Genomic DNA, 24,969 nt, shown 5'->3' with positions numbered 1-24,969 from the left:
CAGAGATGGAGGAGTTATATTTTGAATGTGCACAAAGTTGTAAACATGAGCAGAAATCTGATGAAACACATCTGAGCTCTACTATACTATATTTACAACGTTGGGCCACTATTGTGCTTCTATAACCTTGGTGCATCTCTAAATGTAACTGTAATTAATTAATTCAATGTTTCATAAAATGAACAATAGTCTTTATTTTCCCCAAAAAGTAAATACAGTAAGTGGGGCACAAAGGTTAAAGGATGAGAATTTATGTAACTCAGTGGTTCTCCTTCTTTAGAATTTCAGTGGTCTTAGTTTATCCCTCAACATTAATTTAACTTTGGGTCCCTGGTCCTTACACCAGGCAGGGACCCCTGGACCTGTTCACCACAGACCCAAATCTTCTCAGCTGTTGCTGACATATGCTACTGTCTCTTCATGTGGCTCATTATGCTTGGCACATTGTCTGGGTCAGTTCTTATATCATTAGAAATTAATAATGTAAATAATGTAAATGCTAAATGCCCTAAAACCTGTTGATACTACAACAGTGCAAAGGTTCTTAACCCTACAGTTTTGCACATATCATGTAACACTTGATTTCTACATTTTTTCTCTCCAGAAAGTGCCATTTAATGGTGTATTTTTAATTATTTTTTTCCCTGGGGGGACATACCCCCAGACCCTACTAGGGAGAGCCCCATCCCCCCACATATAACAAATCCCAATTTAAACCCTGAAGGATAAAGACCCAAAGAAATTGCTTTGTACACGGCAAAATATGGGGCGGCCCCCCGAAATCTCACTCGAAGGTTTTGGGAAAAGTTGGCAGCTCTGCAAGACTACAAAGAAACAGGAGGGCTGTAGAACGGGTAACAAATCAACAAGTGGTAGTCCTCCCTGGAACTCTTGTGGTGCGAAACCTAAGCCTAAATAATTTTGATTATAGACTGCTGTCTATAATCTGCATTAATTTTGATTGTGTAATCATTGCGGGTGATTTTAACAGTCATGTTGACAACGCCCAGGACAGGGGGAGCAAAGAACTGTGTTGTGTTTTTGAGAACTATGGACTGACTCAGCATGTGACGAAGCCCACGCACACTCTGGACCTGATTGTCTCCAAGGGTCTGAACATTTCCAATGTTGTGGTGACTGACGTTGCTCTCTCTGATCATTCCTGTGTTTTCATTAACGGCACTATCTCTGTGCTCAAAAGTGTCCAAACAAAGATAATCAGAAAACGGTACATCACTGAAAACACCAGTGAAACATATATATAGCTTTTCTCCTCCACACCAGCCCTCTCTGGGCTAACAGTGACTGAGCTTGTAGATAATTTCAACTGTAAAATTACAAATGTTATTGATGCTATTGCTCCCACTAAGGTCAAAGTTACCTCTGGTAAGAAAAGATCTCCATGGAGATATGTCCTACTGGTGAGAACAGAAAAAAGAGAGTGTCGAAAAGCTGAAGGTAGGTGGCAAAAACAAATCTCCTGGTCCATTACAACACCTATAAAGAGAGACTTTGCATTTATAAATTGGAACTATCTACCGAGGCCTGCAATGACTTTGCCTCCTTCTTCAAAGACAAAATTCAGAAGATTAGACAAACAGTCAGTGCTTCCATATCAAGTCCAGGATATGTGTTGTCACAGTGTTCAAGCAAAACTAGTTCCAAAATAACAGAATTTCACACGATCAACCATACAAACCTGGAGGACATTATACAACATCTGAAAACCTCCTCCTGTTGCCTTGATATTCTACCAGCGGGACTTTTCAAAAATGTTTCCAATTGTTTGACTTCTGATCTTCTACAGATTGTGAACACATCTCTTCTTTCAGGTATCTTTCCACAGGCCCTGAAAACTGCGGTAATCAAGCCACTCTTAAAAAAGAACAAACTAGACAAGTCATTAATGAGCAACTATAGGCCAATATCCAACCTTCCGTTTTTAATTAAAATCATTGAAAAAGCAGTTTTTCAACAACTCAACCATTTCTTGTCACTAAGCAACAGTTTTGATACCTTCCCGTCGGGTTTCTGAGCACACCACAGCACTTAAACGGCTCTTGTCAAAGTCTTTAATGACATCTCCCTTAACGCAGATAGTGGCAAAATTTCAATCTTAGTATTACTTGATCTCAGTGCTGCATTTGACACGGTCGGTCACGACATATTACTAGACCGATTGGAAAACTGCGTTGGCCTTTCTGGCTTAGTACTAAGCTGGTTTGAATCCTATCTAAAGAATAGGGATTACTTTAATACAAAAACTGTCTAAGTGCATTTAAAAAATTAACAACTGGATGTGCCAGAACTTTCTGAAATTAAATGAAGGAAAAACTGAGGTGGTTGTTTTTGGAGCAAAAGAGGAACGATTAAAAGTCTGCGCTCAGCTTCTAACAACATTGTTAAAAACAACAGACAAAGCCAGAAATCTGGGTGTAGTCATGGACTCAGAACTGAATTTTAACAGCCACATTAAGACAATTACAAAGTCAGCCTATTATCACCTTAAGAACACATCAAGGGTTAAATGACTTATGTGTCAACAGGATTTGGAAAAACTTGTCCATGCTTTCATATTCAGTAGACTTGACTACTGTAACGGGGTCTTTACAGGTCTCCCTAAAAAAACAATCAGACAGCTGCAGCTGATTCAGAATGCTGGTGCTCGGGTCCTCACTAAGACCAGGAAACTGGATCACATCACTCCAGCTCTGAAGTCTTTACACGGGCTTCCTGTGTGTCAAAGAATTGATTTCAAAGTACTTTTCCTAGTTTATAAATCACTAAACGGTTTAGGACCAAAATACATTTCTGATCTGCTACTACACTATGAACCACCAAGACCTCTCAGGACATCTGGGACAGGTCTACTTTCTGTCCCCAGAGTCAGAACTAAACACGGTGAAGCAGCTTTCAGTTTCTATGCTCCTAATATCTGGAACAAATGACTGCTCATTTCTTTAAATGTCTTATACTGCACTGTAACTTTTATTCATGTGTTTTACCGTTTTTTAATGCTTATGATGTTTAACTGTTTGTACCTGTGTTTTATCTGTTTAACTGATTTTGTGTAAAGCAGTTTGAATTGCCCTGTTGCTGAAATGTTCTATACAAATAAAGCTGCCTTGCCTTGCCTTGCCTTATGTAGCAGAACATTTTATTAATGAAAATAATGTTACCTAGGAATGAGTCACACATTCAAAATATAGGAAACAAATTACAACAAAAAATCATAAATTTAATGGGGACTGTCTGTTGATTTCAGGTCAACACTTTACAAGAAGCACGACGGCTGAAAAAAAACAGAAGAGACTGAGGCAGTGTCCACCAAAACCAGCCTCTTCTCTTTAATAGACAACTAATGGAGAGACATAAATGATGAATCCTAATGTAACATGCAGTGACAGGGGAGGAGGGGGTATGAAGTTTCCAGCCACCCATGTCATATAATTTGGACTGATTAATTAAAGAAAGTTATTGCACAGTAAACTGTGTATTCATTGAAGGAGGTATCACTTATCACCTCTTGACCTGTCAGACTAGTTAATCAATTAATGCCCGTGCATTAATCCATCTTCAGTCTTTCCATAAAGCTAACACTAGATGTCACGTAGAAGTGGTTATTCGTCACAAGCTGACCAATTGAGAAAAAATATGCACTGTCCCTGCACATGCTGAACAATAAATCCAGCCTGCGGCCCTTTGCTGCATGTCACTCCCCCTCTCTCTCCCCTTTCATATCTTCCGCTGTTCTGTCAATTAAAGGCCTAAAATGCCCAAAAAATAATTAAGTTTCAGTGTTACACCTAACCAAATAAGGTCTGAGTCTGCAGACTTGCTCTGTGGAGTGCCTCAAGGCTCTGTTCTGGGCCATGTTCTATTCTTGTTGTATTTGATCACTTTGGGAAAGATCACACAAAGGTTCAATGATGTTTCTTTTCACCTATTTGCTGATGATATCCAACTTTACTGTTGCTTCAAGCCGTCAGAGATCTGTAAGTTAAACTCCTTGCTCCATTGTCTTGTGGAAATAAAAAAATGGTTAAGTGAAAACTCCCTGCAGCTAAACAAAACAGAAACATTGATCATTGCCCCTGAGGATGCAATCCCTGGGATTAAACAATACTTGGGTGATTTAGGTCAGTCTGCTAAGCCAAGTATTAGAAATTTGGGAGTTATCCTGGACAAAGACATGTCGTTAGTGCAGCACTGCAAGCAGCTGACGAGAAACTGCTTTTTTCAATTAAGGAAAATCTCAAAAATTAGAAATATAGTTTCAAGAAATGATTTGGAGCTTATCATTCATGCCTTTGTGTCTTCGCGGTTAGACTATTGTAATAGTTTATTTTTATGCCTAAACCAAAAGGAGCTCTCTCGACTGCAAATAGTCGAGAGCTTGCTCAACGCTATAACATTGAACAAGACAAAATTTATGAAATTAGACAGTTGTACATGCCAAAGAGCGTTGTGTGGAATCAATCATGTTGTTTTGGTTAATTATAATTGGGTAGTTAAAAAGAATGTTGATATAAGAAAACGTTACAATTTGACCCGAGGAAAACATGAGAGTGAAGCTAGGTATAAATAATGGAAAATGTTTCCATCTCCTTGCAACAAGTCCTAGATTTTTAAAGAAGTGTTGGCTTTGATCCATTCAATATCTACTGGAAGAGATCCACTAAGCCTAAGGGTGTCTACTGTGTGCAAATATGCTTTCTAATTCCTTTAATCTTAATCCAATGAAAAACTTGTGTCACAAACTTGTGCTTTGCCTAAATTCACTTGAGATTTGGACTGACAAAGAGAACACATTCAGGGTTGCTTCTTGTAAGTTTACAAGGAACAATTATTAGTGCAACAGGATGCCGTTAGTAATATACTGTTAAGTATGCTATTGAATTGGGCCTCAACTACAAGATGTTCCCCCAGATCCAATAGCAACTTAACCACCATGTTGTTTGATAGTTTAATAGCTAATACAAAACATGAAATGCAGTAGAAAATAATTTGCCAAGGCCTACTGTTTTTGCATGTGAAAAGGCAGAAATATGCTATTAATCAGCTATTGTAAATGATCTAATATGATTATTTTTCACAGTAAATGTGAAAATTAAATCACTCTATTGGTCTAGGCTATAATGTCAAGTGAATGTTGACATAAATGTCAACTGAACTGTAGTCTACTCTGAAAAGTAGCCCACTGGAGCAAAAGCATACATTAGCCTAGGCTAGAGGTAGGCCTAGGACTTCAAAATTGTACAGTATACTAGGCCTAGGCTTTTTTTGTGTATGTGCTAGGCTAGGCTACTTTCCACTACTGCTGAAATGTAACTTTGACTACATACAGAGTATTTTGGTGCCAAACACATGCGGGTGTTTCCTCCTGTTGTGTGAATAGTTCTGTAGCTAATAACACCAGGTAGAGGAAACAGGAACTGAATTCAGTTAAGAAACTGCTGGAGATCTGCTGCCCTCCGCAGGCTGCTCCCGGTAGCCTACATGAGCTTCTGTTCGGAGATAAAGAAGGAACATCTCGGTGTAGCCCTTTACAGTCTGTGGTGTAGCCTAGTAAAGAAAACCACAGTAGCCTATAACATAGTAAAGTAGGCAGCGGGAGAATACAAATCACCAACCATAGGCTATGGTATAAAGACACGAGGCTATATCATTTTAAGGCTACTAGGCTACTTATGATCTGCCTAAATGACATATATCGGTTGGCTCAGGCACACAGGACGACACTTAATCTATCCGGAGGAAACGCAGATTTATCGCTACATTGTTTAGATTTCAATTTCATTTCCTACGTTTCCTACAACCCCAACCGATTACTTAACATTAATAATGACCGTGTGGCATTTTTAGTCTCATGAAAGTGTAAATAATGGCAGCTATAGACCGGCATGGCACGTCAGACAGCCGTTCAGAAGAACACAGCTAGGAGAGTGACAAGGACGGGGAGAGGGAGAAAGAAAGGGGAGGGGAACTGACATTAAAGCAACACAACAAGGAAACTACACTGCAGAGCCACAGACGCCTTCATTTTATGTTTTTGAATAATAGCCGGAGCTAGTGTGGCGAATTCGTGTATCTGTAAAATCTGCCCGGAACAGCCCAGCACCCGCACAGCTTCAAGTGCCCGGAAAAAAAGCAGCGTTGACCGAGTTGGATTAAGGCGCTCTCCGACGCTTTCAGAGAAATGGGTGAGAATAATAAAAGAGTCGTTTAATTGTAATACCGAAGGAAATTGCAGAGGGGGGAACAGGCCTCTTCTTGCGGGGAGAGCCATATCTAATGGGAGGTGGAAACAAAAGGCCAACCGCATAGCTTAACCGTAATTAATAAAATGGCAATTTAGAATATGTTTTGCCTATTTTGGACCCTTGAGAGTCCTTTCACTATGATAAGATTGCTATCATTTTGGCTGGCTGCAATTATGAATGATTGTGGCTTCCATTACAGTGGAGCTTTCATTATAAAGTCATTATAACGGCTATTTGGCTTTCTTCTTGATGTAACTTGAGGTGTTTAACTAGTAGCCAGGTGCTTTGGCTAAATATTAAACCTCTGAGTAATATGACTTGAAAACACATGCTCATAACATGGCATGGTTATGATTTTTAACATTAGCATTGCACCCACATATCACTCCAGCGACCTGAGCATATTAGGATCCATCAATGTGTGTGTTTGTGTGTGTGTGTGTGTGTGTGTGTGTGTGTGTGTGTTTGCACACGCGTGCTTCTTCAGACTCAGAGCCACCCAGCTCTCCACAGGTGGTGGAGGATGGAGGAGAGGAGGATGAAGAGGAGCTGAGCGGAGGGGAGGAGGCCGACCTGCGGTCCAGTTCCGGCCGGGGATCCCTGCTGACCCGGAGAGGCATCACCTTGAGAGTGCTACTCAAAGATGGCCTGGTGGAGCCGGGGGATGGCGTGCTAGCAATCCACTACCTGGTAATAACACACATAACAGCTGGATACAGTAAGAATGGTGTTATGCATTATTTATACAAGTGCTGTGTCATGTGAGGTTACACTTGTGATTCATATCAAGCTTACCTGATATGATACTATGCACACATGGCTTTTGAAGGAGCCAACCCACGTACTTGTCTTGTTTCTTGGTTTAAAATGTCTCTCTTCTCTGCTCCCTTCAGGGTAAGAACTTTATAGGAGACCTGTTGAATGATGGGAAAATCAGGTGGGTGGAGACGGGACAGATTTTTAACTCCCCTAGTGCCTGGGCAACACATTGCAAACGTCTGGTCAACCCAGCTAAGAAGTCTGGCTGTGGCTGGGCGTCTGTACGCTACCGGGGACAGAAGCTGGTCCAGTACAAAACCACCTGGCTGCACAAGTACCAACCCAGCGCAGACATGGTGAGAGCACAACATATTTTTTTCTTACCATGATCAGCATATTGTCGTTAATAACTGAGGCAACATCTACCCTAAGTGTTATTAAGTTTAATGTGTGTCAAGGTCAAACATCATAACCCACATTTTGAACAATGAAAAGACTAAAAAGCTGCTTCTTACTGCCATATATGTATGTATATATATATATATATATATATATATATATATATATATATATATATATATATATATATATATATATATATATATATATATATATATATATATATATATATATACATATATGGTTTAGTAACAAGAGAAATCGTTGATACAGGTTTTGGGAAGGAATGATGTAGCTTAAACAAGATGAAGCCTTTACAAATGTTTAGTAGTACAGTATAACCCAGCAATAAGGTTGCATATTGTTTTCAGAGTTGGTCAGAAGAGAAAGAAGTAGCTTTAGTTTCTTAATTTGTTAATATAAAAATGAAGTCTTGTCACAGGTTGTGGCCTTAGCGTGGACATGAGTTGTGAGCCGGTTTCATTTAAAAATGAGTTTTTAGATGCCTGAAGAGCTGAAAGGTTCCAGTGCAACAGGAAGAAAAGCTAAACAATATATTCATTTCTTAAAAATGTCTCCATCTTATGAAGGCGGTTTTATCTATAACTAATTGCGTGAGATTTTTTAAAAGAAGTGAAAACATCTGTAGATACAGTGAGAGTGAGTGTTTCCATTGTAATTAACATGTTTCAATAAAGAAGCAGTAGTTGTTCTTAAATAAAGAATACAGACAATGACACTTGATTTTAGATAAGACTTGAACCAAGTTGATTTCCATCGGAAACATGAAATATTCTGGAAATATTCTCACTTCACTGTCGGATTCTTTTCACGTGTTTTAAAAACAGAAAACTATGAGGACACATAATGTGTTATACTTTTATACTGTTTTTATTGCTGTATCTACACTATCCTATGTCATACATTGTGTTTATTTCCTGTGATTCCAGAGTCTTGTGAGTGAGGAAGATGATGATGAGGATGAAGAGGAAGGGAAGACAGCTGTGCAGGCAGATGAGAAGAACAAGAACAGCAAACCTGGTTTAAATGGTATAAGTCTCAATAGATACAAGTTTCATGATTGTTTTTATTTCAAATGGAAATCAAATGTCCATCTTAACCGTTACAGACCTAATGGTTTCACGCAGAACTGACCGAGAGAGAATTCCTGTCCGATATTGCACCTTGGGCACCAGGGATACTGCCAGGTACTCACTTATTCTGAAGGATCAATGTAGCTTTAACTTGAATCATAAGTGTGATAGACTCTAACTTGTGTCCACAGAGATCCACACACACTTGTGGAGCTGTCGGCCTTCTCAGCTATCAACAGATTCCAGCCTTTTAATGTAGCCGTGTCCAGTAATGTCCTACTGCTAATGGTAGGTAACAACCACATTAAAACAGGGTAATTGAGTACCTTTGAATAGTTACGATACCAAGTTACCTGTAGGGCTGGATACTGAATTCCACACGTTTTAGGCACCGACCGAATTGCCTCTAAAGTAACAAGTGTCGAAAAAAGCCTTGTCATTTAACACCCAATATACATGAGGAGTAAATCTCATCAGCGTGAATGAGCCAATAAGCATGCAGCATGCTTCTATCAATATCTAATAATGTCTGTGATTGGCTGCCTAAAGTTAACTCTACGTTACACAGAGGCAGCTCACAAAGTAGGAGCGGAAACATAAAAACAAAATATCATGTGACGTAATACGTAATGTTGTAATTTATTTTTGTTTTAAAAAAGTATCGTAGTCACGATATTAGTAGTCTCGCATTGACAGACCTTCCTCTACAGCGCTGCGGAGGAGGGTCTGGCGAGTCCACACAGCATTCTGGGATGGGAGAAAAATGTGCTCTGGTTTATTGGCATTTATTTAAACCAATCACAATCGTCTTGGGCGCTCCGCTGCAAAATAGCCCTGGGAAGGAACTTGTTTTGGTGGAACGTGTACGTTCAAAAGCTGTTTTAGTCTTGCAAGAGAAAACTCCGATTGTACAGATCGTCTACCTAGCTGTCTGGATTTAACCATGCAGTGATCTGAGGAGCACTTAACCATGGTCCGTATAAATCCGCCGGAGTTTAAAATTCTAACCCAAAGGAAGCGGAAGGAAACAGACATCGGCAAAAAGACACGCATCCGGCGGAATTTCCTGCATCATGGAAACAATCCCGGAAGTGAAACGTCATGCATTGTTATTTTGGGGGCCTTTTCCCTTTATTGTAGTGATAAAGGGTAGACTGGAAGGGGGAAGGAGATTGGGGAGCATACAGAGCAAAGGGAAGCATGTCGGATTTATACCCTTACCGCTGCAGGACTCAGCCAACCATTTCATTATCAAACATTTTTTAAACGATACCCCCCGCTTTTCGTCCTCATCAGGACTTCCATTGTCACCTCACTACCAGTGAGGTGGTAGGATACCTCGGAGGACGATGGGATACGAATACCCAACGTGAGTAAGATGAGAAAGTGACCGCAAGAAATATTCATTACAAGATAATGAAGCCATCTTTAATCCCCAGTGTCTGTCTCCCTCTGTGCTCGATGTATTTCAGTGCTGACAGTCTTAAGGGCTTTCCCCTGTCGGACCAGGCTGGCAGACAGAGACTCTGCTTCTGCTGTCGAGGAGGAGGTAACACAAGGACTGTGAATCCGTAGTCTGCACTAACAGCATGTATGCCTTTAGAAAACATGAAGAAGAATGAGACCCAAAAATAAAAGACATTTTAGCAGACAGCACTTGTCACCATGCACCTGTCTTTTCAAAAGCCAAAAACCAAAGATCAGACTCTTAAGTTTCCATCATTGAAAAATTAGCATGGTATACAGTGCTGAGTGTGTTTTATTTTGCGATTTTTGCACCTAAATTAGGTCTCAATACTAGTTTGTTTCTGTTAACAATACTTCTTTTTAGATCCTGTGTACTAATTTACTGTATTGTGTTTTTGGCACTGAAAGTGGATAAATTAACATAATATTGTGGAGGAATTTTAGAAAACACCATGTTGTGGTATGATGAGACAAAGGGAAAGCTTAGACAACATCAGGTCATTCACAGGTCATAGCTCAGGGGACGGAAATATTCAGCCAGTCTCTAACAACCAAACCTCTTTGTGTAGAACTGTTTGCCTATCTACAGATTTAGAGTCTCTGTTGGCTGCTACATGCTAAGGGACTGTTTTGTCTCAGGGCTGTCTCTTTTTGGAGGTCGGTGGACCAGCCACAAGATTTAGTATCTGTCTTAACGGCGTCTGCAATATCGTTGTTTAAGGTTCAGCTAAATGTAACGTCCAGCATGAGTTCAAATACACCTTCAGGAAGACAGGAACTTCAGGGAGATGGGATGGCACTGCACAGTAACACACTGTGTTTAAACTGTTCTACTTGTCTAATTATTTCCTCAACAGAGTGTTCATTAAATGCTTTTGTATAAGTCATTAAGGTCTTCGGAAACTTCTTCACGAATGTGAAATGAGTTGCGCTGCTTTTTGCTTTTTTTCTGTAGGTACCGTAGGTAGGATTGTTAAGATCCAAGATTTAGCCAAAGAATTTGAACATCAACAACTTCTCAGTCCCCCCCCCCTTCTGCTAAAGCCCAAACGGTCGCCTAAGCTCTTCCCCCCCCACAAGGGAGAATGAATAAGCTTGTTCGAAATGAGCCAAGTCTGCACAGACTCGATCACCGGCGATCGCCCCCTGTTGCGTGGCGGTTGGATTTGTGTCCGTCTTGATCCCGACTAGCTCTGACGTCACGTGCACGTGGGCCACGATAACCTCACGAGAGCAAGGCAGGTTTAAGACGCAGGCAGCGCAGTTGCTTTTCACCGCCTGCAAGACTCAGACGGACCCAGAGCATGCTGGGAAAGACAAGCCTCATAGCTGATTTAACAGCTGATTGGTTCAAAATCGACTCAACATAAAACTTTTAATAAAAACTTTTTATTGATTTTGAATCAGAGGGATTTTAATTGCTATTTGTCTGATTTAGAGGCTTATTCTGTACAGAACACATGTTGTGTGGCTGATAGTGACATTTATAAATCTGTTCAGATTACGGATCTCCTAGAGTCTGTTTATTAAAATCAGCAACAGATCACATGTAGAGTATTTTGAGAGATACTCTGTCATAATGGAGACTGCGTATAAGCTGATATATGGGTCTGAAAACATTTTATAAAATCAGAATCGGACCACAGTGTTTCTGTCACTTCCTGATCAGCCTGAGGTTGCTGGAAACGCCTGGAAACTGTCTGACTTTACCGCAGCTTGTTGTCACCGCCCCCAGTTGCTGCCGCCTGCTCTCGTCCACTCTACAGGCGAGGTGCAGTTCCTCTCGAACAAGCCTAATGTGTGTGCCTGAACAGTGATTGACAGGCAGTTAGACACCCCCTATGGCCCTGATTGGTGCATCTGAACAGGGAGCAGTGGATATTTTGTCAAATCACACTACAGGCTGTAGGTGGTGTCAGAGGATTTTGTTTTTTAAATTATGTGCTAGATGTAGTACTGCTCAAATAAGGGGTCAGTTTCAGCAAATATGACAGAAAGCTAGTTTTATAAGTCTTACCTACTGCATCTTTAACAAATATGAAATGCAAAGATATGCAACTTTGCAGTTCAAAGCCAAACTGTAACCGCCAAAACCAAATTAAGCTACAAATTTCAATTTAGAGTTTTAAAATGAGAAAAGTATCCAGCTATTGCTGAACTTCTTCTGTGAACTTGCAAAGTCCATTATTAATCACTTTTACTCAAGTGAAAAAACAGTTAGCTTTTTTTCTTTCTAATTGGCTTCTGTCATTTTGACTTTGCTCCAGATCTGTCAGAACCTGTTCATGCGCGGGCTGTCGTTGGTGGGCTGGTACCACAGTCACCCCCGCGGTCCGGCTCTGCCTTCACTGCAGGACATAGACTCCCAGATGGACCATCAGCTAAGGCTACAGGGTTCAAACAACGGCTTTCAGCCCTGTCTGGGCGTCATCTGTGGTACGTGCCTGCCTTCATACACAGTGGAGCACTATATTGATGCAATCGATTTTTTGTAATTCTTTTTGAAAACCTCGTCCGCAGGGAGCTGTGAAAACAGTTACATAACAGACACTATTGATCCTGTGCCAGGAAATTATTTGGTATTGAATAGTATTGCTGAATTAATACTACATACTTTACAAAGCAGTGGTGAACCATGAGATTCAGTACCTAAATAATTGTGCTATGTTTAAGAATTGAATAGGGTGATGAAGAACATGTCTACAGATAGCATTTGGTAACATAGAATATAAATATTGCACTTGAATGAAATGTCTATAATGATTAAAGTGTCCTTTGAGTGTATAGCAGCATTTGAATGACGGTAATGGAAAAGGTAATACATGTTTAAATTTGACAGGTTTTGCTAGAAAATAAGGCAAAAAAGAGAGTACATGAATGTAAAAAAAAAAGTAGAGGAAAGAAGTAGAATGAATCAACATCCTTTAGGAGCTGCTCCACAATGTTTGCAGCCACATTGTAATGAATGGATTAAAAGAAAAATGTATGTGGAGTCTCTGAATAAGCAACGACTTTGCCATGGCATGTCCATCCTTCACCATCACCATGACCTGTGGTTTTCTCATCAAAACCTGGGCTTTCTGACCATCAGGCCAATCTGCTTTAAACTTGTTTTCTCTTTCAGGACCGTATTATCATGGGAATCAAGGTGTGGCGTCTACAATAACCCCATTCTGGGTCGTACCACCGCCTGAGGTGAGGACACATGCATCACTATACTCACCTTCTTAGCAAGCCCGTAGATGGGGGGGGGGGGGGGGGGGGGGGGGGGGGGGGTGACCCCTGTTTTAGAGTATTTTTAAATAACGACGGACAATAATTCAAATTCCCACCCAAATACAAATGATCTTGATGTTGTTAAAAGCACCACTTCTGTGAATGTATTCCGGCACGCCACATGTAATTATCTAACGTCTAATGGATCAACAATCAACGCCACTAACTTTATGCTCTCATAACAAAACCAGCATATGTATTATGTGTGTTCCTCTGTGTCGTGCTCCATGTGTGTGTGTGTGTGTGTGTGTGTGTGTGTGTGTGTGTGTGTGTGTGTGTAATGAAAAAGGTGGTACATGATCTTGGTAAGCAATTTGACGAAATTGTAGTAAATATTTTTGGCGCATCAAAAGCACACTTGTTAAGATGTTAAAGCAACACTAGAGACCTGTTTGTACCGTAAAATAATGTATCCAAAATCGTTTCAGTGGTTCATCAACTCGTAACAGGGTGAACGCCACCGCATTCACTTTGTGGCCCTCTACCGGCTATGACGACACTATGCAAGTTTGCCAGATCGGGTAGCGGATCTGTAGTTTCAATGAGACATGATGGGACAATCAGAGGCCACCTTTCAGGACACTCTGGACCGCACAGACTGGGTTATGTTCAAGTGCAGCTCTGACAATATCAACATGTTTACCGTCCGTTATGAAATCTATATCTACCTATGTTTATGGGTTTTATCTTTGTTGATTTTATTGAGCCAGAACAGGTCCACAATGAATTTGTGTATGTGAAAAAATAAAATTTGAATTTGAACCTAAATTACTTTTTTTATTTTTTTATTTGAACCTCATAATTTAATACAAAATGAGGGGAGAATGCAATAAAATGAATAAATAAGCCTTCCACTAGGTTGGCTACGGGCCTGCTTTGTCACTTAGTATTTTCTGACTCTTGAGCTCGTGTTTCTGCTAAACTAACACGTCATCTGCCTTCCTGCAGCAACGGCCTAATGACCACGGTATCCCAGTGGCTGTAGAGGTAACCTATGTACAGGACAACTTTCTCACCAGTGATGTTCTTAATGAGATGGTACGCATACTGCAGCCTCAGCCCTACACAAATACTGCAGAGAAATAAAAATGTGTGATTTTGTTTAATAAATATATAGTAGATCTTGTTTATCAAAGATCTGTGTATTTCCTCTATAGATGCTGCTGGTTGACTACTACAGGACAGCCCCCGACATCGTCCAGTTCACCCAGTATTGGTGTCCTGATACAACCATGATGGACAAGATCAAGGTAGGATGATTTATAGAAGATGGGCAGATATTAGGTGATGGTTCTAAAACCTTTCCAGCAGACCTAACTTGTTCAACTTTCTCTCTTCTTCCTCAGGGCTCTCTGAGTTGCCATGCTCCCAAAGATCAGGCCTACTCTCAGATCTTAGAGCATGTCTACAGTCAGCTGATGAACATCCACTGAGTTGATTTGCTGTGCATTTGCACCGTGCCCTGCACCTTTAGTCGTTCCACTTTGTGCAGAACTGACAGGACTGGAGTGACAGATTTACAATGTAAGAAACTGCTTGAAAAACATTTAGATGCCTTGAACTCTCTCATGCTTGATAAATAAACAGAAGCATTTCACGGACCAGAAATCATTCTGCCTGACTGGCATCTTACCTTTTTCCACATGGACCTATGTGCCTCTCTGTGCCAGTATCCGGTGGTATGAGCAGATATTGCCAGATATGTACAATGTGAACGTTTATTGTGTTGTAATTGCCTCTAGAGACCTAACCAATGGAGCGGTGGTTGGGAAAACAGTGAAAATTAGTCTGCAAGTATGCAAGTGTGTCTTGGTTTGACCTAAAGTGTACTCTGTGATAGGTTTTGTGAATGTTGGTGTTCCTCAAGTCAAATTGGACGGTTGCAATGTGGTGCAAGTAATTCCATTGTGCTATGCTTATTTTTATTTTTATTTTTTAAACCTGTGTGTGTGTGTGTGTGTGTGTGTGTGTGTGTGTGTGTGTGTGTGTGTGTGTGTGTGTATGTGTGTGTGTATGTGTGTGTGCGTGTGTCCCTCTGTTGTGCCCGTCAGATTATGTGAGACATGAGTCCTGTTGGCTTGGACAGATATGTGCTTCCTCTTTAGCTGTACTGTATTTACTACTAACTGTGGATCATGTGATGTACATGTATGAAGACAGAGCAATGCCTTAAGCCTGCTGATGATCCACAAAGCATTAAAATATACACACTGGAACTATTTAAACACCACTGTTAGCTGTTGACTTTATTCCTCAAACGTCAGCCATGTGAGGCACAACAGTGATTTGACGTCAGCATGCTCACAGTGACATTGTAAACATGTTGATGTTGAACAGGTTTAATGTTACGTGTTGTTGTACCGTATCTAAAGTGTTCACACGCTAACATTTAGTAATTAGCACTATACACAAACGGGCAAACTGGCTAAACTAGGAGATCATCTGAAACTCTGAGAAACTCTGCTTTTTCTGTGAAAGTGAAAAAATTCAATCTGAATCTAGAATCAAATCTTATTTAATTAGAATCCTTTCAGACCTCTTAGGGAACCTATTTATAGTTTTTCTATTAGTGTTTAAAGGTGCCCTGCCACAGAAAAACTGTTTTTACTTGCATTTTTTGAAATATGTTAGGTCCATATGTGTTTGTGTTATGTGGTGAATGTGAAGATGAACTGTTACCTCTTCCGTCAGCTCTAGCCACTGAAAAGAAAAAAGCAGAGAAATCAGACCAATTACAACCGCTGGTCAGTCTGATGTCATGTTGCCTGAGCTTATTACTATTCATGAGCTCGCCCTTTGCACTAGGTTAAGGATGCTGTTATCCAGGTTCTGACTAGCTGGTTTTTAGCCAATCAGAGTCAAACAGCTTAACTTGTTGAATATTTGGCACAAATCGAGCCGAGTCTTCCTGCAAGCTTTCTATACCACACTAGAATGTCGTGAAACAAGGTAACTAAGGCCTTTTTTTTCCATAAAAAAAATGTCAGAGTCCATGGTAGAACTTCAGACATTACCACAAAGTAATGAAATATGTGTGACAGGGCACCTTTAACTTTTCAAATTGACGGAAATTATCAATTGAAATCTAAATTGTTTTAATTAAAATGCTATAGTAATATTTTCTCAATGTCAGAATATCTCCCTGTGGATATATGCAACAATGACACTTTTTCTTTTTGTTTTCTTCTTTATTGTAAGAATGGGATGGGGGGGAGACAAGAAGGAAGCACATACAAACACACTGATAATAAATGACAAAATATTGCCGTTAAATTTGGTACTTATACCACAAGTAAAAAGGCAACTTAAATCTAAAGACATACGTGGTGTAACAACATACAAGGTGTAATATAGGACTACATGCAAATATTAATTTAAATGTTTAAAGGTCTTGTATATAAAAAATAATACTATATAGAGCCAGAATGATTTAATGCTGTTCAAAGAAGCATTTAAGACTGATTAAACACATACATAGCCCTTTAAAAAGAGAAATCAGTGGGACTTTTTTTTAAAACATGGATTAAAATCTATATAAAAGACAGTTTCCGCTGGTGGTCTGCTGATAAACTTCACATTAGTCCACGAAACTGCCTGTAGTGTCAGAACTATGCAGAAATGTGCACACATACAGTTCTTCTTTACACAGGAAAGCGACAACGGCTGAAATTAAAACCAAGAGAAGGATTAGAAATTTTGGACACTATTCTTAAGTAGCTGGGTTAGGTTTTTCTATTCCAAAGGCACTAAAAAAAAGAAAGATAGCCAGGACTTGTTGACCCGGGTGACCCAGACAGCATCTTCTACAGTCCTTTAACTTTGCCCTGAACTTCATACAAGCGTTAAAAATGTAGTAAGATCATAGATGTAAACATGTTATGCAAGGACAGAACTCAGAGTGGACACAAACAGATAAAAAAAGAGGGGAAATGTAGCAGAAAGTAAGAGACTGCAAACAGTAAAGGATTACACATGTGTCATTCACAATTAATACTTTTCTTTTTTTATCCCCCCAGACAGACGTGTTTGAAAAGTCTAAGCAGTCAAAATGGACAACAGCTTACAATGGCTTTTTCCCTTGATGTTTTCCCTTTTACTCCAGGTCTCATACTCTGCGGTGTATGTTGGATTATGGACTGTGGCTGTGACACCTGTCTGCATTGGCCCAACATACTAACAAATCAATCAGATCGGGGCCAATATGAAGCATCAGAATCCAAGGTTAAGAATAAGTTCCAAAGCACAGATGAGTTTCACATTCTCTAAGACACAACACGGAAATAGTGGGACACGTAGTGAATATCAAAGATTGAGTCGCTGCCAGCAGCGTCATCTACTCAGCCACTGCATGGCGATAACAGGCGCCTAAAACGGCTCAAAAACCAAATAAAAACAGGGAAAGGCTTAACATGCTGAGACAAACCGGCCCAAAAATGAATATACATGTCTATGTTACAGAATAGTTAGCAGTTTAACAAACAGGCGCACCAAGTGATATGTTTCTATTGCATCTTATAGATCTCAAAGACTTTTTGACTCTACCTCCTCTTTTGAACAGACTAGCATCTAAACAACTAATCATTCTGCACATCTACACGGCAAACACACGCATGCCTTGAGTGAAAAAAAGGTGCAACATCTGCATTTAACTTTGGGTCTGTGTGTAATGGTGGAGTAAGTCTGTCACACACACATCAATCTCATTTGAGGACCAAGGTGCATTACCACATTTTATCACATGTTCGGTAAACAGTTCTACTTCTTTTAAAACTACTGTAATAGGTTGAGACAACATCAAATACTGAAACAATATAAGGAAACCACTGTTTCAGGCCTGTTGCATTCCGTAGCAATCACAGTAGCACAGCTTAACATACTGCAGATCTTTAAAAAGAGCATAACAGGCCGGAGCCAGAAAATTATCTAAATCACAAATCTCAGGCAAATTTTGTCTTGTTGTTCAATAAAAATGTGTTTTTTTTTTCTTTTAAGATGTAACAACTTAAAACTACATTTGCAGTTTTGTGTAGTTTCATATTTTAGTTTTTAGTTTTAGTAAAAGCAATCCTCAGTCTTGTCAGCAGGTGGCATCAAGAGATAAGCTCCGGTCCAGGAAAATATTCAGTCAAGTTCCACATGATGTGTACTGTGAGGTTTGAGTTGGGCTCTTCAGTCTGAAAACGGACTGGTAGTTTGGTGACCAACCTGAGTTTTAAACAGACTGCAGTCACACAAAAAGTATGACATTATACGTGTCACCCAATCGTAATCACCAGATTTAATACAAGTTATATTTACGATATCAGTAACTTGTGGTTAAAGACAAATATTGCTTATAAAACGTGTCATCTGTTAGTCCTCAGGAAATGTTTCTGACTGCCAGATAACGGACGATGACATTTTGTGTCCATTTAATATCTTTTCACCTTTTGGTGGAACAGGTTGATATTCTGGTCTGGACTTTGACATGTGACCACCTCCTCCAGAACTCCAGATGACAAAACGTGCTCCTCTGTGAAGTTGACGTTGGAGCTGAAGGTGAAAATGAATAGTCATCCCTTGGCTTTGCTTTCCTCCCCCTCTACTAATTCTACATGTTCTCTCTTCCTCCTCCTCTCCTTCAGTCTCCTCCTTAGCTCTCTTGCTCTTTTTTATTAGTGTGGCAATGGGACGAGAACCTCGACATAGTTGAGGGGAAAGAATCCTGACTGGCTGTTTAGCATGCCCTCGTACCAGTTCTCATCAATCTGATTGGTCAGGGTGATGATATCTCCCTCGCGAAAGCCCAGCTCTCCCTCGTTCTCTGGCTCAAAGTCGTACAGTGCCTTACAGCTCGGCTGCTCCGGGGCTGAAAAAACACAAAGAAGGAGAGAAAGAATGACGAAAATGAGGGGAAAACGAGCTAAACTCATTCTCATGTCACACTGCACACCTTAAACATGTAATCTACAGTGGGGTTCGAAAGTTTGGGAAACCCAGGTAAAAGTTTGTATTAATGTGCATAAAGAAGCCAAGAAAAGATGGAAAAATCTCCAAAAGGCATCAAATGACGGATTAGAAATTTGTATTATAGGTCACAAAAAGTTCGATTTTATTTCCACCATTTACACTTTCAAAATAACAGAAAACAAAAAATGGCGTCTGCAAAAGTTTGAGCACCCTGCAGAGTTAATACCTTGTACTGCCCCTTTTGGCAAGTATCACAGCTTGGAAACACTTCTTGTAGCCAGCCAAGAGTCTTTTGGTTCTTGTTTGAGGTATCCATTCTTCCTTACAAAAGTCTTCTAGTTTGTTGAGATTTCCGGGCTGTCTGTCACACACTGCTATTTTAAAGGTCTATGCATAGATCTTCAATTATGTTGAGGTCATGACATTGTGAAGGCCACGGCAAAACCTTCAGTTTACGCCTCTATATGTAATCCACCGTGGATTTTAAGGTGTGTTTACGATCATTATCCATTTGTAGAAGCCATTCTCTCTTTAACTTCAGCTTTTTCACAGATGGCATCAAGTCCAAAATTTGCTGAAATTTTATCTAATCCATTTTTCCTTCTACTTGGGAAATGTTCCCTGTGCCACTGGCCGCAATACAACCCCAATTGTATCCCCCCCCCCACCATGCTTAACAGTTGGACAGAGGTTCTTTTCATTATTTCTGTGCCCTTTCTTCTCAAAACGTATCTTAGCGCCTTCCGGCCAAAAAGTTCTACTTTAACCTAATTGGTCCACAGAACTCATTTCAACAATGCATCAGGCTTGTCTATATGATCATTTGCAAACTTCAAATGCTGATTTTTGTGGCGAGGACGTACAAGAGGTTTTCTCCTGATGACTCTTCCATGAAGACAATGTTTGTACAAGTATCTCTTTATAGTGGAATGGTGTACCACAACTCCAGTGTCTGCCAGGTCTTTCTGGATGGATCGTGTAGTCAAACGAGGGTGTTGAATTGCTTTTCTTTTGCTTCTTATATCCTTCTCCAGTTTTGTGAGCGTCAACTATTTTCAGTTTCAGTTTTCTAGACAACTGCTTAGAAGAAGCCATGGTGCTGATTGTTGGGGCAAGGTCAGATGAGTGTGGGCATTTAAAACCTTAAGATTGACATCACCTGGTCTTTCCAGACGATGATTGACAACATTACATGACACTGTCAGGTCTCAGCTTTCCAAAGGGGGTGGGGGGTGCATGCTAGAAACTCGGCAGGGTTCCTAAACTTCTGCAGATGCCATTTTTTTTGTTTTCTGTAATTTTGAAAGTGTAAATGATGGAAATAAAATCTACTTTTTGTGACATCTTATACGAATGTCTAATCTGTCATTTGATGCCTTTTGGAGATTTTTTCTAACTTTTCTTGGCTTCTTTATGCACATTAATACACATTTTTACCTGGGGTGCCTTAACTTTCGAACCCCACTGTTACTGCAGGGTTCAACAATAAGGGTTACCCGATGGCCCGGAGCAAGTAAAATGCCACGTCGGGCAAGCAAATAAAACAATCCACTTGCCTGTTCGGACGTCATCGCCTCGCCCCTGTTGGAGAATGCTCGTTGAATGATTTGATGTGTGTGTGCCGGTGACCAATCAAGAATTGAGTTGGTGCGTTTTGTTTACGCTTTTGATGCTTTCAATGGTTGTTTTTCGTGTAAATTGAAGCTTTTTTTTGTACATTATATGCTTTTTTTAATGCTTTCATCAGAGTTTTTTTTTTTTAACGTTTTTATTTTGGATTTTTCTTTTTAAGAATTTGATGCTGTTTGACATTTGTTTCTACTGGTGTTTTTTTCAACATTTTTGATGAAAACAACCAATTGGCCTCGGGCAAGTAATTATTTTATTTTTATCAGTTGTCCAAATGCACAAGTAGGGTTGAGAACCTAACCCGGTACTTTTACCAGTTCTGACCAAATCACATCGGTATTACCGAGGATTGGTTAATGTAAAATCTAAAATTTCGGTTCCTTAGAGCGCGAAAGCGCAAGCTTACCTGTCTTCTCTGCATGCTGACAGAGAGCGGAGCTCCGACACACACACCTACACACACACACACACACACACACACACCTACACACCTAAACACACCCACACACACACACACGTAATTACAGAGGGAAAGTACCAAAAAACGTACCGTTCAGGGAACAGAATTCCAGGTTCCGGTATCTGTACTGATATTGGTTCAGATGTGAAAGGTACCCAACCCTCCGGACAAGTGAAAGAAAACCTTAACGTGGAACCCTGTACTGTATCTTGTGATTCATACCGTTTATATATGTTATAGTATGGCATTAGCATGTGGTGAAGTCAGATTAGCTTAGACATAGCATTTTTAACAAGCTCAAGAGTGCTGACAAGTTAAAGCCACATCTTCTTCAGAAGCCATCCTTTTCATCCATCTATCCCTTTCTCTGTGACCTCACAAAGATCAGCACAAAAGACAAACTAGGCTGTTTTGTCTCCAAACAATTTTCTCATTGTATCAAGTTTACCCCACAGAGTGCTGGGCCGGCGAGAGATGGGGAAAGCTTTGGTCACTCATTCCATTTAACTCCAGACTGTATCACTTTACAGAGGCAGAAAACATAATGTAAAGACTTCATCCAATAGAACCCACTCTGAAGCAACCAAATCTAAACAGTAGGTTGTATTAGAATAAATGCCAATTAAAAGTCTAACAAGTATTTTTATAAATGCTGCTATTACTGCTTCCTCTTACCAGGACCAGCTACGACGGAAAAGTTAAACATGTACTAATAAATTAATTTATGGGCAAATATTGCTGGCCCTAATTTTATGCTTTTTGGCTTTTTCCCTTTCCTTTATTGTGTTTTAAATATCTTTTTTGTGCATGTAATAGGTTTACAAAGTGAAAAAACCCTTTTCACCATAAAAAAAACTGCTCCAAACATTTCTATGTAGTCCAGCCTTTACTTCTGCAATGAACGCTTGTCACTTTGTAACACACGTTATAATGCTCGCCTAGCTGCTAGCATGGCAAGCCCTCATACTCTGCTTCTGATTGGGTAGGAGTGCTGACCTAGGTACTGCGTATGTGTGACTCCCAACAAAGATGGAACATAAGTGAGATGTCTCACTCTTTAGCTGAAACGGAGAGCTCAAAAGAGCAACTGCAGCAATACAAAAATATTATGTTTTTTTGAAAATTAAACCACATAAACCTATTCTGGTACCTAAATTCAATGATGAACCTGAAAATGAGCACTTTAATGCAGTAATAACAGCTTAAAGGAAAGTAGGAAATGAACTAGTGATTCCACGGAAAGCTGTTTCACCTCAATACTAGTAGCACTGTAATGTGCTACACTGAAGGCAGCAAGTTGCTCCAATGTCAAATTAACTCTACCCTGTATGGTCCCCAAGTTAATGGGTTAAAAATAACACAAACAACACTCTGCAATGTGGTGGCAGGACATAAAAACTGTTAGAACAAACTTTAGTAGTTTGTAATAAAAGGTAGTTGATAAAAACTAAATGCGCTCCACATAAGAACTAACATCCACACTTTGTGTTGTGCAAAAAATAAATAAATCTTGCTTAATTCACACAGCTTCCAGGTGGCATTACAACTCTTTATAACAACAACATCAATTCTGATACTATTTTGGTAATGAATAACTCATTTGAATTCTAGATCCAGCTGCTTGTTTCCAGCATGTCAGTAAATACTCTTGCCACTGGCAAAAGCAATGGCTTCATAACTTACTGATATAATAACACTAGTTGCAGTAATATTTATTAATATGGCATTTATTACAACAAAAGGAGTAGGTAGGAAGTTTGTCCCTCAAATCTGTTATAGGTTAACTGTTCTTTTAGGATATGTTTAATTGCTGCATGTTGAAATGAACTGTGGACCATGTCAGTGGCTGCAGAGGTGTTAGGAGGCTTTATAAGTCAGGCTGCAGTATCTTGACTACAGGATGTGGAGCTCATACAAAACCCCATGCATGCAGGGACAGTATACGTGCATCATAAACCACCAATTATGTGTCAAACATGTGAGAACTAACTTGTATCCTACTTCCTACATTTCACACCAGAAGCTGCGCAAGCACACTGGACATTTCAACACCACAAGAATGGTGAGGACAGAAGAACGAAACGGCCCACACAATCAGTGACTCACACAATCTGGGATTCCGAAAGGACAATGTGGCCAAGTGAAAAGACGGCTCTGATGATATCACAGGAAAGAGGAACAAGGTCAGAAACAGACGTCCATTTTCTCATGGTTAACGACTGAGTGCATTCAAGAGACAAATATCTAGTGCATGCCACCGTTTAGCCAGCCCCAATAAGACCGCAGAAAAAAGACAATTTGTTTCATATATCTGTGCTCAAGGGGACTGATTGGTTGCAGGTCCTGAGAAGTAAAGTGGCAATAGAGAGTTTTTTCCAGTTAAGTTTGCATCTGATTTCCAAGGAGTGTGTTTGCTCGCAGGGAAGCTACTTTGGCTTAGTCCATCTTGTGTTTTTGTAGAAACAGCTGCATGTTTTGTTGCTGTTGGAACTCTGGTATGGAAGCTCTTTTAAACAACCCATATGCTGCCCTTTCGTGTGGCCCAGAGAGTGATGTAAGCATGAATACAATGATAAATTCCCCCCAGAGAGAGTTTATACTTCTTACTCTATATCCACAATGTTCCACTACCGGAATTACTCTATTGCCGATGAAAATTCCGCCAGATTTCACTCATTTAGGCCGGCCATCCCATAACTTGTGTTGACGTTTTAAACTCTGGTTGATTTATGAGGACCATGGTCAACCTTTCCTCAGATCTCTGCAGGGTAAATCCAGACAGCTAGCTAAACTATCTGTCCAATCTGGTTTTCACTTGCACAACTAAAACAACATTTGAACATACACACTTTACACCAAAAAAAGTTCTGGCTTTTCAAGGCTATTTTGCAGCGGTGCCGTGGCTCCGTCTGGCGCTTAGCACCACCCAAGACAATTGTGATTGGTTTAAAGAAATGCCAATAAACCAGAGCACGTTTTTCTCCAATCCTGGAATGCTGTGTGGACTCGCCACACCCTCCTCCGCAGCGCTGTGGAGGAAGGTCTGGCAATGCAAGACTAATATTTCTTAATCTTTGTTTTGTTAAGACATCATCTGTTCTCTGGTGCAAACCAATGAGCTACTTCATCATTTTGACATTAATGGCTAGTTAAAATGTATTTTACTCAATGTATATGGCCAAATGACAATATGTTGATTTTGATCCTTACTAATACTTATTGAGAAATTAGACTAGGGTTGCACAATAAATTGAGTTTTTTTTTTATTGTCATCGTGATATCAACTGGTGCAATATTACAGAAGGCTTCAAAATATATATTTTTGTGTTGGTTGAAAGAAAATATCAGAAGAAAACTGCACTTAAAAATGTTGCAAGTTCATTCTTCCTTTTTTTAGCGGTGCCTTTTTATTCACTTCAATCTTCAATTTGTTTATAAAGGAATGTTGGAAAAGATTTCCTTTCAGTGGTTTAAAATCAACAAGCAGTTTGTTGTCTTTCAGCAGACTACTGAAAGCTGCACAACTGAGTAACTTTAAGTACACTGTTGATGTAATTAAGTAATATTATTGCAATATTCAGAATAGAATAGATTGCTTTTTATTCTCACTATCTACATGTCCAACGAGATTAAAAGCAACTCCTTTCCATAGCCAGCCGTGGTTGGGGGGGGG

General features: G+C 39.9%; 2 protein-coding genes and 1 long non-coding RNA gene across 5 annotated transcripts in view; 2 read left to right on the top strand and 1 right to left on the bottom strand.

The window, feature by feature from the left end:
• LOC117950360 overlaps positions 1–24,969 on the top strand; it is a 340,112-nt gene that overhangs the window by 133,426 nt on the left and 181,717 nt on the right. The gene's annotated exons all lie outside the window — the stretch shown is intronic.
• Positions 5,547–15,483, top strand: mpnd (MPN domain containing). The gene is made up of 13 exons (XM_034881307.1): positions 5,547–6,203; positions 6,751–6,953; positions 7,157–7,378; positions 8,372–8,471; positions 8,551–8,629; positions 8,707–8,803; positions 9,812–9,884; positions 9,988–10,064; positions 12,250–12,418; positions 13,107–13,177; positions 14,207–14,296; positions 14,416–14,508; positions 14,605–15,483. Exons 1-13 carry the CDS (start codon positions 6,200–6,202, stop codon positions 14,689–14,691), a joined length of 1,365 nt encoding a protein of 454 aa, XP_034737198.1. The 5' UTR covers positions 5,547–6,199; the 3' UTR covers positions 14,692–15,483.
• Positions 18,309–24,969, bottom strand: part of sh3gl1b (SH3-domain GRB2-like 1b) — a 16,585-nt gene continuing 9,924 nt past the window's right edge. For 2 of the 3 annotated variants that reach the window (XM_034881311.1, XM_034881308.1), the window contains one exon: positions 18,309–19,106. In XM_034881311.1, the coding sequence (XP_034737202.1) occupies positions 18,913–19,106 (194 nt within the window). In that variant the 3' untranslated portion in view covers positions 18,309–18,912. Of the gene's footprint in view, positions 19,107–23,024; positions 23,451–24,969 lie in introns of those variants that run through there. The other variant, XM_034881309.1, reaches the window with a different exon arrangement.

Source organism: Etheostoma cragini, chromosome 9 (assembly GCF_013103735.1).
Source record: "Etheostoma cragini isolate CJK2018 chromosome 9, CSU_Ecrag_1.0, whole genome shotgun sequence".
NCBI lineage: Eukaryota > Metazoa > Chordata > Actinopteri > Perciformes > Percidae > Etheostoma > Etheostoma cragini.
The sequence above is the reverse complement of the archived record's forward strand: the minus strand, read 5'-3'. Positions and strand labels throughout refer to the sequence as shown.

Bases quoted from the DNA above. Each gene is read 5' to 3' on its own strand.
- mpnd (XM_034881307.1), top strand. The intron at 14,297-14,415 runs GTACGCATACTG...TTTCCTCTATAG, and splicing joins GTGATGTTCTTAATGAGATG to ATGCTGCTGGTTGACTACTA. The intron at 14,509-14,604 runs GTAGGATGATTT...CTTCTTCCTCAG, and splicing joins CCATGATGGACAAGATCAAG to GGCTCTCTGAGTTGCCATGC.